The following is a 12,029-nucleotide window of genomic DNA, read 5'->3' as shown; positions in this document are numbered from 1 at the left end:
TTTCTGCATACCAACCCTACCTTGTCACAACACAAATGATTTGCTCAAATGGATCAAGAAGGAAAGAAACTCCACAAATTAACTTTCAATAAGGCACACCTGTTAATTGAAATGCTTTCCTGGTGACTACCTCATGAAACTGGTTGAGAGAATGCCAAGAGTGTGCAAAGCTGTCATCATGGAAAAGGGTGGCTAGTTTGAAATCTTAAATTTAAAATATATTTTTTATCAAAAAACTTTTTTTTATCCACCTATCAATGTATTAGGCTACTGAAAATCGTATTGACACCATGACAGGACAGTAGCCCGTTATTGGATTTCCCCCTTATGAGTAATTATGGTACGTGTTATGTATTTCCAAAAATCTCATTATTTACATGACTACCTGCATTTCCGTTCATTGCGTAACATCCGACATTCAGAGTGAATACTTCCTGCCTGCCAGCTCAAAAATGGCGTCCTGTTTTGAGGTTGGTGTTTTGACGAATGATATCCTTCAATAATGAAAAGGTGTTTTTCCATATTTGTGATGAAGATAAACAATTATTGAAAATAAATATGGCATTTGAAATGTGTACCCAATGGAGGACTCCTGTCTTTTATAGTCCAATGGCCAGCGCTAATAGCATTAGCAAGCTAACGTTAGCTAATTTGCTAGCATTTCAGACCATTCTATTTCGACCTCTTATCTAGTTAACGTTATATGTTTTCAATTTGCTTTTAGTTGCTGATGTTTGTAGTGGATTAGCATGATACGTAGAAAACGTTACCTTGCTTTGTCTTGCCACTGTAAGGTACAGCACGGATCCGACATTCGAGTTAGTACTTTATGCAAGCTAGCTAATTTACGTTAGCTAAAAAGCTAGCTAATGTTTATGATATTTTCCATAGGTATCTGCGTCGGTCAGTGATGAACAGACCGAAAGTGCTGCATCTCAGAAAAGAGAGGAGAGACTGCGAAAATTCCGGGAACTGCATCTCAAAAGGGTCTGTGTTCAAAGGTTATCCCATTTCAGACACATTTTAGTAACGTCATGTGAAGCCTATCCTTATTTGAGTTTGGCAGTAGCTTGAGTTTACATGGTATATCTTGGATCTGTGTTCTTTGTATTCACGTTCTGGAATGTATGTATTTTGTGGTATCCATTGCAGAATGAAGCACGCAATCTCAATCACAAGGAGGTTGTGGAGGAGGACAAAAGACTGAAGCTACCAACTAACTGGGAGGCAAAGAAAGCCCGTCTGGAGTGGGAACTAATGACTGATGAAAAGAAAAAGGTACATGTTCATCAACGGACTTGATTATAATATATGAATTATATATACTCTACCAACTGAGCTACAGATGTCAACAGCTATGTTGAACATTATTATTATCACAGAGGCACTGCTTTCTGGATGAACCGTCACATGTGTAGGACAATGTTTTTTTGTTGGCTGATGACAGAGAGCAGGATGTCAGAAGTCAACTGCAAGTTGTGTACCTTAGGATAATAGATAAGTAATAGAGGACGACCGATTATGATTTTTCAACGCCTTTCCCGAGGACCAAAAAAAGCCGATACCGATTATCGGCCAATTGTTTTATTTTAATTTATTTTTTATATTTTTTGTTATATATATATATATATATATATATATATATGTAATAATGACAATTACAACAATACTGAATGAACACTAAACACTTTTTAAAAACTTCATATAATGCATAAATAAAATCAATTTAATATCAAATAAATAATGAAACATGTTCGATTTGGTTCAAATAATGCAAAAACACAGTGTTGGAGAAGAAAGTAAAAGTGCAATATGTGACATGTAAAAAAGCTAACGTTTAAGTTCCTTGCTCAGAACATGAGAACATATGAAAGCTGGTGGTTCCTTTTAACATGAGTCTTCAATATTCCCAGTTAAGAAGTTTTAGGTTGTAGTTATTATAGGACTATTTCTCTCTATACCATTTGTATTTCATATACCTTTGACTATTGGATGTTCTTATAGGCACTTTAGTATTGCCAGCCTAATCTCGGGAGTTGATAGGCTTGAAGTCATAAACAGTGCTGTGCTTCAAACATTGCTAAAAGCTGCTGGCAAACGCAGTGAAGTGCTGTTTGAATGAATGCTTACGAGCCTGCTGCTGCCTACCACCGCTCAGTCAGACTACTCTGTCAAATATCATCCTATACCTAATTATAATAAACACACAGAAATACGAGCCTTTGGTCATTAATATGGTAAAATCCAGAAACTATCAAAACAAAACGTTTATTCTTTCAGTGAAATAAGGAACCGATCAGTATTTTATCGAATGGATGGCAATATTTAAGTCTGTCTGTTACATTTCACAACCTTCATTGTTATGTCATAATTATGTCAAATTCTGACAAATTCATTACGGTTTTTGTTAGGAAGAAATGGTCCTCACACAGTTTGCAACAAGCCAGGCGGCCCAAACTGCTGCATATACGCTGACTCTGCTTGCACTGAACGCAAGAGAAGTGACACAATTCCCATAGTTAATATTGCCTGCTAACATTAATTTATTTTAACTACATATGTAGGTTTAAAAAATATACTTGTGTATTGATTTTAAGAAAGGCGTTGATGATTAGGTACATTTGTGCAACGATTATGCTTTTTTCGCGAATGCACTTTTGTTAAATCATCACCCGTTTGGCAAAGTAGGCTGTTATTCAATGATAAATAACAGGCACCGCATTGATTATATGCAACGCAGAACAAGCTAATTAACCACACATGGTTAATGATATTACTAGGTTAACTAGTGATTATGTGAAGAATGTTTTTTTCATTTTTATAAGATAAGTTTAATGCTAGCTAGCAACTTACCTTGGCTCCTTGCAGCCACAAGGTCCTTTTGATGCTGCACTCGCGTAACAGGTGGTCAGCCTGCCACGCAGTCTCCTCTTGGATTGCAATGTAATCTGCCATAATTATGTCCAAAAAGGCTGATTACCGATTGTTATGAAAACTTGAAATCGGCCCTGATTAATCGGCCAAGCCGATTTAATTGGTTGGCCTCTAATAAGTAACTTTAGAAGTTATATAGTAATTGTATGCACACTGTTGCTGTTTAGTTACTTGGTGTGTGTCTGTGGGATTTCAGGAGTGTGCGGCCAAAGGGGAGGACTATGACCGGGTGAAACTGCTAGAGATCGGTGCTGAGGATGCTGAGCGGTGGGAGAGAAAGAAGAAGAAGAAGAACCCTGACCCAGGATTCTCAGGTGAGAGAGGTTACTCGTTTTTTTTGAGCGAACTGGATAGCTATGCCTCAGCTGGTCAGTTTTTCTGAACAACAAAAACTAGGGTTTCTACTTATAAGCTATAACTGTTAAGGCCACATGGTCAGGAAGCGCTAAGGTCTGCCTCTTTAGCTGAGGGCCATTCAATCGTGCGCTCGGAGAGAGGTAGATACCAGTATGTCATGCTGTACATCCTCAATCCATTTTTATTTTATTTTAAACATGCTATCATCTAACGTAAGATACGCCTGGAGATACAAGTGGGAATGTGGGACTCTTTAATATTGTTGTTTTTGAAGACACCAACTCCACAAAGGCCAGTCAGTAATGCAGCAGAAGTTAGATTGTGGAAGACGACTACTGGAGGTGGTACTGTCATTCCACAACAGGGCAGCCCTGTACCAAGGTATTCTGTAACAGAATTCTGGGTGCGTGTAAAGACCCCTCGGGATAAATCATTTTTAACTGCCTCCAATTTAATCTGCCAAAAGGGATAACTGCGTTCCCCAAATATGGCTGCCATCTGTTGCATCAAAACGTCTCTGAATTAAACCTCTGGGGAGAAAATTATCACCAGAGGGGCTTGAAAGCGGCCTCCTCATCTCCCCTAACCAGACGCAGGTTTTGTCGCAGAGCTTTGCGCCTGCTTGTCGTTTGTTCCGGTAATTATAACCTCTCTTGTTTGCTGCCATTGGCCCGCAGGTTACGCGGAGGCCCAGCTGCGACAGTACCAGCGCCTCACCAAACAGATCAAACCAGACATGGACGGCTATGAGAGGCAGCGAGAGCAGTGGTGAGCCGGAGCCCCCTTATAAAACTCCTCTCTCGTTTTCCATTACTGAGTGTCTTTGATATTGTCTCCAATGAGTCGACTATGCAGGGTTGCCTCCCAATGTCCTCAAGCACAAGTCCTATATATTGGTTTTGAAAAGGCACATGTTTCAAAGACTGTTTCCCCCATACACTATGAAACTATGAAATGTTTTAATTGCGTCAAATGGATAATTGACGCTACTATCACACAGTTTTCACTGATCATGTGCACAAAGGATTCAATTAAATGTCAGGCAGTGTGCCCCACTCCTGCCCCATGGTTAGTTTTGACATAGTCACAAAATAATTTAATGTCTTAAGTGTCAATGTGAGGCATACGCTCAGAGAGGAACGGTATGGTTATAGTTATGGTGGGTTTTCTTGATCAGCCAAAGATGAGTTCAGAACCCACAGGTTTTTCGCCTTAATTGCTGCCACATGTGGAGCTGTGAAGGGTGCACTACAGCATAATGTTTCCAGTCATAGAGATGGGTCATATTCAGCTTGGAGAGATGGATGGTGCTGAGGAGGATCATTAAAATGAATATTGTGTTAACCGACTCCCCTTTTCTCTCTTACAGTGGTGAGGACTTCCACCCCACATCCAACAGTCTGATCCATGGGACCCACGTCCCATCCAAGGAGGGCATCGACCGCATGGTGGAGGATGTGGAGAAACAGTAAGTGTAACAGAGACGAGAGCGAGATCCTAACCTTCTCTGACCTCCCATTTAATGCACTGGAGTCCAAAACAAGGTCCATTTGTGGAAAGAGTGAGAGCCCTCTGTGAATGGAAGCGGCAGACATGTGCGTGCATGAAACCAGGGCGTATCTGATGCCTACTGAATGAACCCCAGTGTTGGGAGCCTGATGGGACTGGCTGATAAGGCTCTTTTATGGTATCTCCCACTGGGGAGGTGCTGGAAAACTTAAAAAGAAGATATGTGGCCTAGTTAATGAGCACTCATCTCTGATTCTCACCCCTTAGATTACCCTAGTTTCTGTTGCATCTGCATTATTTGGTGTTAAGTTGGCCAGAACAGATTTTCCCCGATAAAGTAATGCATGGCGTGCCTTTCAAAAGAATGGCTGCACGTTAGACCTTCCATACCAGCTAAGATCAAGTCCTGAAGTCCCTCACAACTGACCGGCATATTCCCTTCCGTAGTGTCCCTTGGTTACATTTGCCTTCTATCTTTTCTTTCCTCTCAGTGCTAAACCATTTTTGTGAGGCCTTGTGTTAGTGATGCTCCTGTGAGAGATTAGACAGAGAAGGAGCTGCCAGGGCATGACGCACATCTCCACTTTGAAGACACTAAGTTAAGGCTGTGAGTCAGAAAAGTGACTGTGTGTGCCAGCCTGTGTGTTCGAGTAGAAGAGTAAGGTTTTCCATTGGTGCTTTGGCATAATTATGAACTTGTAGACTGTCTTCGTTTAGGGATTGTTGCCTGTGTGGGATTGAGTTGTTCTGGAGAGGTCAGATTTTCAGTGACTGAAGGAGGTTTTTCTACTATGATTGTAATTCTTTTGGTTTGTAAGTTGTCCTTTTTGTTTTCTTGACACGGATCCTTTTCTGTTCTTCACAGGATTGAGAAGCGGGCCAAATACAGCCGGCGCAGGGCCTATAACGATGACGCAGACATCGACTACATCAATGAGAGGAACGCCAAGTTCAACAAGAAGGCAGAGCGGTTCTATGGCAAATACACAGCCGAGATCAAGCAGAATCTGGAGAGAGGCACAGCTGTCTAACTGGACTGGTCAATCAAATGGACGCTACCATTTCCAATGCTTTGTTGTAACTGAAGGCCATAATTAGTCACTGTGGTTACACGACCGGCCATGTACATAGAATCCCCATTTCAGTTGGTCACAATGCTTACGTATCTGAGATCTAAATTTGTATTTTGACGCTGACATTTTTTTAGAGGCATTTTCTAACAAATTTTACTGTATTGTTTCTATAACACTGTGAATCAGGTGTAATGGCTAACTTTTGAGTACATCCTGAATAATCTTGTAATGCTATTTATGCCTTTCTGCCAATGTTTATCGTGTGTGTATGAACACGCATTTTTTTTTAAAGCGTCTTCTTTTTTTTTTAAACTAAAGTTTTTGTAATATAGCTGATTTGTAGGTCTTACCCTCAGATTGCAGCATGCAGGTTGGGTTGGGTTGGGTTGGGTTGGGGGTGGCTTAACGTGAGAATGAAATGCTATCATTCACCTTAAGGCTACACTGTGTTTATTAGTTATGCCAGCAGAAGAATGTGCTAGTGTAGGTGCACGAGGGGATAAACAAATTAAACAATTTCATCGTTATCACTCATCTCTGTTAAGCCAACTGCCCCCAAGCAGAATATGAGCTAGGAGAGGCTTGTGACCTAAATTGAGATCAAAGACAGTCAACAGATTCACATGCTATATTCAGTTTCTCATTCTGTATCAATGCACACTATGGGTTATTCAAAAATACGATGTGGGGGTCCTATAAACACGAATAGAATTTGATCCTCATCCTTCGTAATTTGAATCAGACATCTGTGTAATGTTTCGTTGGACTTAATGAATCTGTTTTGAATAAGCCTCATGGGATATGGTAATACGATGGGGAAGAGGGGTTTCAAAGGTTGGCGTGCTTGAAAAGTTGTTTATGATTTCTTGGTAGATGAGGACGGAGTGTGGGGAGTATACACCCTAGTCGAAAAATCCTATAGGATTTTGTGTCGCCTGTATCAGAATCCTATTGGAATTCTATTTGACTAATTATTTCCTATTGGGAATCAAAAGTAATTCGATTGAATCCTATAGATTTTTGATTCGTTTCCTAGGATTTTGTTACCCCAATCAGAATGCTATTATAGCATTTTTCTCAAATGAACCCATTAAATTATAATTTGTCATTGGTTCCAGTACAATACAAAAGCATTAATTACTACATTTCCATTGATCAGTTCTATGTCGTTTTTGAGTGATGATGACGTCATAACTAACGTGAGCTTGCAGTGTTAATTATCGTAACACCCAAGCTTAGCTCGCCAACTGTGGCTGTGCAGAGAATCTCCGGTTTTCTAACATTATTATTCTAACTATTTTATCATTCACTGTGCGTGAATGCAAACACTGAGTACAGTATTTGTTTCCTGACGAAGTTTGAAACGTTTTAATCACATTTTTGTAACTGCAGCATTTTATCCACTCGTTTTTATGCTAGCTAAGAAACTATTTTGCCTGTCAGCTGACTTGCTCGCTAGCTTTTGTAACTATTTGTATGTGGTTTTTGAGTCACTGTATTGTTATAGCAGATACGTTTTTTCTAGTTTGTTATTTCTAAATGTTTGTGCCCTTTTATAGGCAAGACTGCGCCATTTTCACGGTTTCTGGTAGATCCCATGTAGAAAAATCCTATCAAATTTTGGAACCAGTCATATTGGACTCCTATTGGATAAAATCCTACAGGATGTAAGGTCTAGGATAGGTTCCAAAATATGATTTTCTACTGGGTTTTTATATTTATTGGAATCCTTTTGGGTTATTTGACTAGGGCAATCACTTCTTTGGCATTTGATTCTACTTTGCAGAGTATTTGGGACCTGGTTTGGTTCTCAGGTGAGGGTTGTTTCTTTTGGATTATCCTCTGATCAGCCTGAGGATATTGGCAGAAGATGTAAAGCAGGGGTGTCAAACTCGTTTCATGGAGGGCCTAGTGTCTGGTTTTTGTTTTTTCCTTTCAATTAAGAACTAGACTACCAGGTGATGGGAGTTCCTTACTAATAAGTGATCTTAATTCATCAATCACGTACAAGGGAGGAGAGAACCCGCAGACACTCGCCCTCTGTGGAATGAGTGACACGTGATGTAAAGGAAATAAATACAAAACATTAAATAACCAGCTTACATTTAAGGCTATAAAACTATGATAGTGCTTTGTGTTTTAGCCTCATGGAGAGCCAACTTTGGCAGTTATCTTTAGTGGTCTTAAATGGGCCGTACCATACATTTTATAAGTATTTCCTCTCCCTTTTCACTATTGGGCCTATCCACAATCATGTGCCTGATGAGCAGGCAATGACCCACAGATACCATGTCATGTTTTTCCATCAGAGAGATCACATGAAAGAGCTTTTTCCCAGTACAATGAGAATGTGATAGGTTAGCCAAACGGCTGTTGTTGGAAGTTATTCTCTTTGAATATTGATTAGATAAGAGCATGTATCAATTGGAAATCTGTTACACAGTGATAACTCTTGTTAATACCCCTATATGGTATAGGGCTAGGTGTTTTTGAAAAATCTAATTCATGTGATTTACCCAAATAGATGCTTGGTATCCCTAGTAGGACACATTTAAATATCAAATAAAGTTTGCCTGCAAGGGGAGACTTTTAGCATTTTTCTCACGACAAACTGAAAAGGCATTCTGTGTTCCACACACAATGTAATCCTTTATGCCCTGCTGTAAACACTAGTTTTTTTTCTCTCCTAAAGATGTGTAAATACACTTTTGTGGTATTGCCAGAATGTTCCCGATTTAGGGCTCTATTCAATCATATCCGCTATAGCCGACATCTGCATAGAGGTTATTTTGATGGTGTAGGAGGTGGAACTGCGTTTGAGCTGTTAAATCCACAAGTGGCTCCCGGCATTATACTTAAAGTAGACATTGCCATTGGTTGCATTAACAGAAATACAGCCCTGTTTACAAGTTGGAACACTGGAATGTGAGATGTAATTTACACCTCCATTATGAAGATAGAAATGCTCATTTGAATGATTTCTCAATTTGAGCGTCATTATTTCTATATAGCCTACACATTCTGAACTTCTAATGCCAGTGGGGTGGGTGTGGCTTCATGACAATGATCGCAAGTGCAGCTGCTCAGCGATTTGACAGCGCAAATGCAGTTTCATCTCCAATGTTGCCAAAACATCTGCTATGCGTGTGTGTGCTATCGCCGGTACACCCTTGACCTTATAGACTGCAGCTCCTTTGTGACCAGATCATACAATCAGAGGGGAGAAATACCCTCATGTCATGTAAAAAGACAGAAGGGAGAATATCTGTCCTGAGGTGTGGCTGATTGCATTACTCCTGCCTGAAAGCTTGCTCATTATGCAGTAATTTATGCGTATAAAAGTAATGATTTAAAAAAAATCATTGTGCATGAGGAATCCTCTAGACACACAAGGATGACAAGTCAGACCTGCCTTTCCTCCTCCCCATCTGATGAAATTACAAATGTATTGTGATTTGTTTGAGACTATGCACAATGACATTGATATTGACATCAAAGGTGTGGTGATCATACTTGCATTTTCATAGAGATAAGACAGTTGCTAAGCATGTACTGTATTGAACAATGTAAGATCTTAGTGTGGCATGACATGGGAATATCAGATTCAAACCTCAAGCCATGGGATTGCAGTTTAATTTATTCCTCCCCCATTGATAAAACACAGGAAATCAGTTTATGGTAAATGAATCAGTTAAATTTACACACACGCCAAGATCTTGTCATAATAATAGGCTTACTGAGTCTCAGGTAAAATGCATCTGAAGGAAAGTATCTGACTACTAGCCAGTTTTACGAGCCATAATGACACTTTGGGTTAGATCAGGTAACTCAGGAGAGCACATGTTCAAAAAAAGCTCAGTCATGTGTTAGCAGACATTTGGCACCCGTCTGAGTTCTCTCCTCTCCCTGAACAAAGAGTTTAACTCACCCGCCAAAACCAAACCCCACCTTCACAAATACTGCTCTATGAGTGTGGCTGTGACTTCTGGATGATGTATGGCAAGTTTATTACACTGAAATCTGAGCCTGAGTAAATCATTCATTAAAACCACTTAACATGAGGTGGCCGTGTTGAAGGTAGGTGCTATGACAAGCTAAGCTATGCAGTTGTTTTTTTTTTCCAATTCAGACCTCAAATCACTAACATAGCCATTGTCCCCCAATTAATTACTGAAATTCGATTGGCTTTAACCACCAAAAACCATTCCATCACTAAACTAGTTGTCAGTGTCACTGATCTCTTGAAGTGTTTAGGAATCAGAACAAGTTCTGCAGCACTCACTTCAGTGGTGCAACCCTGACACTATGTGGTCAATATGTGCATCACATCCACGGGTGCAACAGCACTGCTCACCATGTCTTAACAGGATCAGATGGTGACAGGGGTCCCAGTATGGTCAGATAGACAGAGAAGACCAGTCTACGGAGCTCAGGTGAATTTTGCAGTAATTTTGCAGTAATATTAACAGTATCCGTGAATGATACAAAGTTCCATCTTGAGTTGATTGGTAGACCTACAGTAGCTACAGGACAGCAGTTTAGACTCCAAGTCTCAGAGCGAGTGATGTTTGAAATGCTATTAGCGCGCACCCCGCTAACTAGCAGGCCATTTCACATCGGTTACACCAGTCTAATCACGGGAGTTGATAGGCTTGAGAGCAATGCTTGAAGCATTGCGAAGAACTGCTGGCAAAACGCACAAAAGTGCTGTTTGAATGAATTCTTACGAGCCTGCTGGTGCCTACCACCGCTCAGTCAGACTGCTCTATCAAATCATAGACTTAGTTATAACATAATAACACAGAAATATGAGCCTTAGGTCATTAATATGGTCGATTCCGGAAACTATCATCTTGAAAACAATACGTTTATTCATTCAGTGAAATACGGAACCGTTCCGTATTTTATCTAACGGGTGGCATCCATAAGTCTAAATATTCCTGTTACGTTGCACAGCCTTCAATGTTATGTCATAATCATGTAAAATTCTGGCAAATTAGGCGGCCCAAACTGTTGCATATACCCTGACCCTGCGTGCAATGAACGCAAGAGAAGTGACACAATTTCACCTGGTTAATATTGCCTGCTAACCTGGATTTCTTTTAGCTAAATATGCAGGTTTAAAAATATATACTTGTGTATTGATTTTAAGAAAGGCATTGATGTTTATGGTTAGGTACACATTGGAGCAACGACAGTCCTTTTTCACGAATACGCACCGCATTGATTATATGCAACGCAGGACACGCTAGATAAACTAGTAATATCATCAACCATGTGTAGTTAACTAGTGATTATGATTGATTGATTGTTTTTTTATAAGGTAAGTTTAATGCTAGCTAGCAACTTACCTTGGCTTACTGCATTCGCGTAATAGGCAGGCTCCTTGTGGAGTGCAATGTAATCAGGTGGTTAGAGCGTTGGACTACTTAACTGTAAGGTTGCAAGATTAAATCCCCTAGCTGACAAGGTAAAAATCTGTCGTTCTGCCCCTGAACAAGGCAGTTAACCCACCGTTCCTAGGCCATCATTGAAATAAGAATGTGTTCTTAACTGAATTGCTTAGTTAAATAAAGATTAAATAAAGGTGTACATTTTTTGGGGTCCAAATCGGTGTCCAAAAATATAGATTTCCGATTGTTATGAAAACTTGAAATCGGCCCCAATTAATCGGCCATTATGATTAATCGGTCGACCTCTACTTCTTACGGCAGATATCCCGTTATCGGGATAGATTTGACAACACCCTGTGAAAGTGCAGGGCGCCAAATTCAAATTCAAATTCCTCAAACATACAAGTATTATACACAATTTTAAAGATAAACTTGTTAATCACACCACAGTGTCCGATTTCAAAAAGGCTTTACGACGAAAGCATACCATGCGATTATGTTAGGTCAACGCCTAGTCACAAAAAAAACAGCCATTTTTCAGCCAAAGAGAGGAGTCACAAAAAGCAGAAATAGAGAGAAAATTAATCACTAACCTTTGATCTTCATCAGATGGCACTCATAGGACTTCATGTTACACAATACATGTATGTTTTGTCCATAAAGTTCATATTTATATCCCAAAATCTCAGTTTACATTGGCGCGTTACGTTCAGTAATGTTTTGCCTCCAAAACATCCGGTAATTTTGCAGAGAGCCACATCAA

The 12,029-nt window shown here is 39.9% G+C and overlaps 1 protein-coding gene across 2 annotated transcripts; it reads left to right on the top strand.

Moving 5' to 3' along the window:
• Positions 1–356: 356 nt before the first annotated feature.
• Positions 357–8,527, top strand: syf2 (SYF2 pre-mRNA-splicing factor). 2 transcript variants are annotated; one of them, XM_021574540.2, is made up of 7 exons: positions 357–470; positions 892–987; positions 1,153–1,278; positions 3,131–3,248; positions 3,969–4,059; positions 4,661–4,759; positions 5,666–8,527. In XM_021574540.2, exons 1-7 carry the CDS (start codon positions 378–380, stop codon positions 5,829–5,831), a joined length of 789 nt encoding a protein of 262 aa, XP_021430215.2. In that variant the 5' UTR covers positions 357–377; the 3' UTR covers positions 5,832–8,527. The 2 variants fall into 2 exon arrangements, with proteins under 2 accessions (XP_021430215.2, XP_021430214.1); XM_021574539.2 differs by having other exon boundaries at positions 412–510.
• The last annotated feature ends 3,502 nt before the right edge of the window (positions 8,528–12,029 follow it).

This window comes from Oncorhynchus mykiss, chromosome 19, assembly GCF_013265735.2.
Source record: "Oncorhynchus mykiss isolate Arlee chromosome 19, USDA_OmykA_1.1, whole genome shotgun sequence".
In the NCBI taxonomy this organism is placed as follows: Eukaryota; Metazoa; Chordata; class Actinopteri; order Salmoniformes; family Salmonidae; genus Oncorhynchus; species Oncorhynchus mykiss.
The sequence above is the reverse complement of the archived record's forward strand: the minus strand, read 5'-3'. Positions and strand labels throughout refer to the sequence as shown.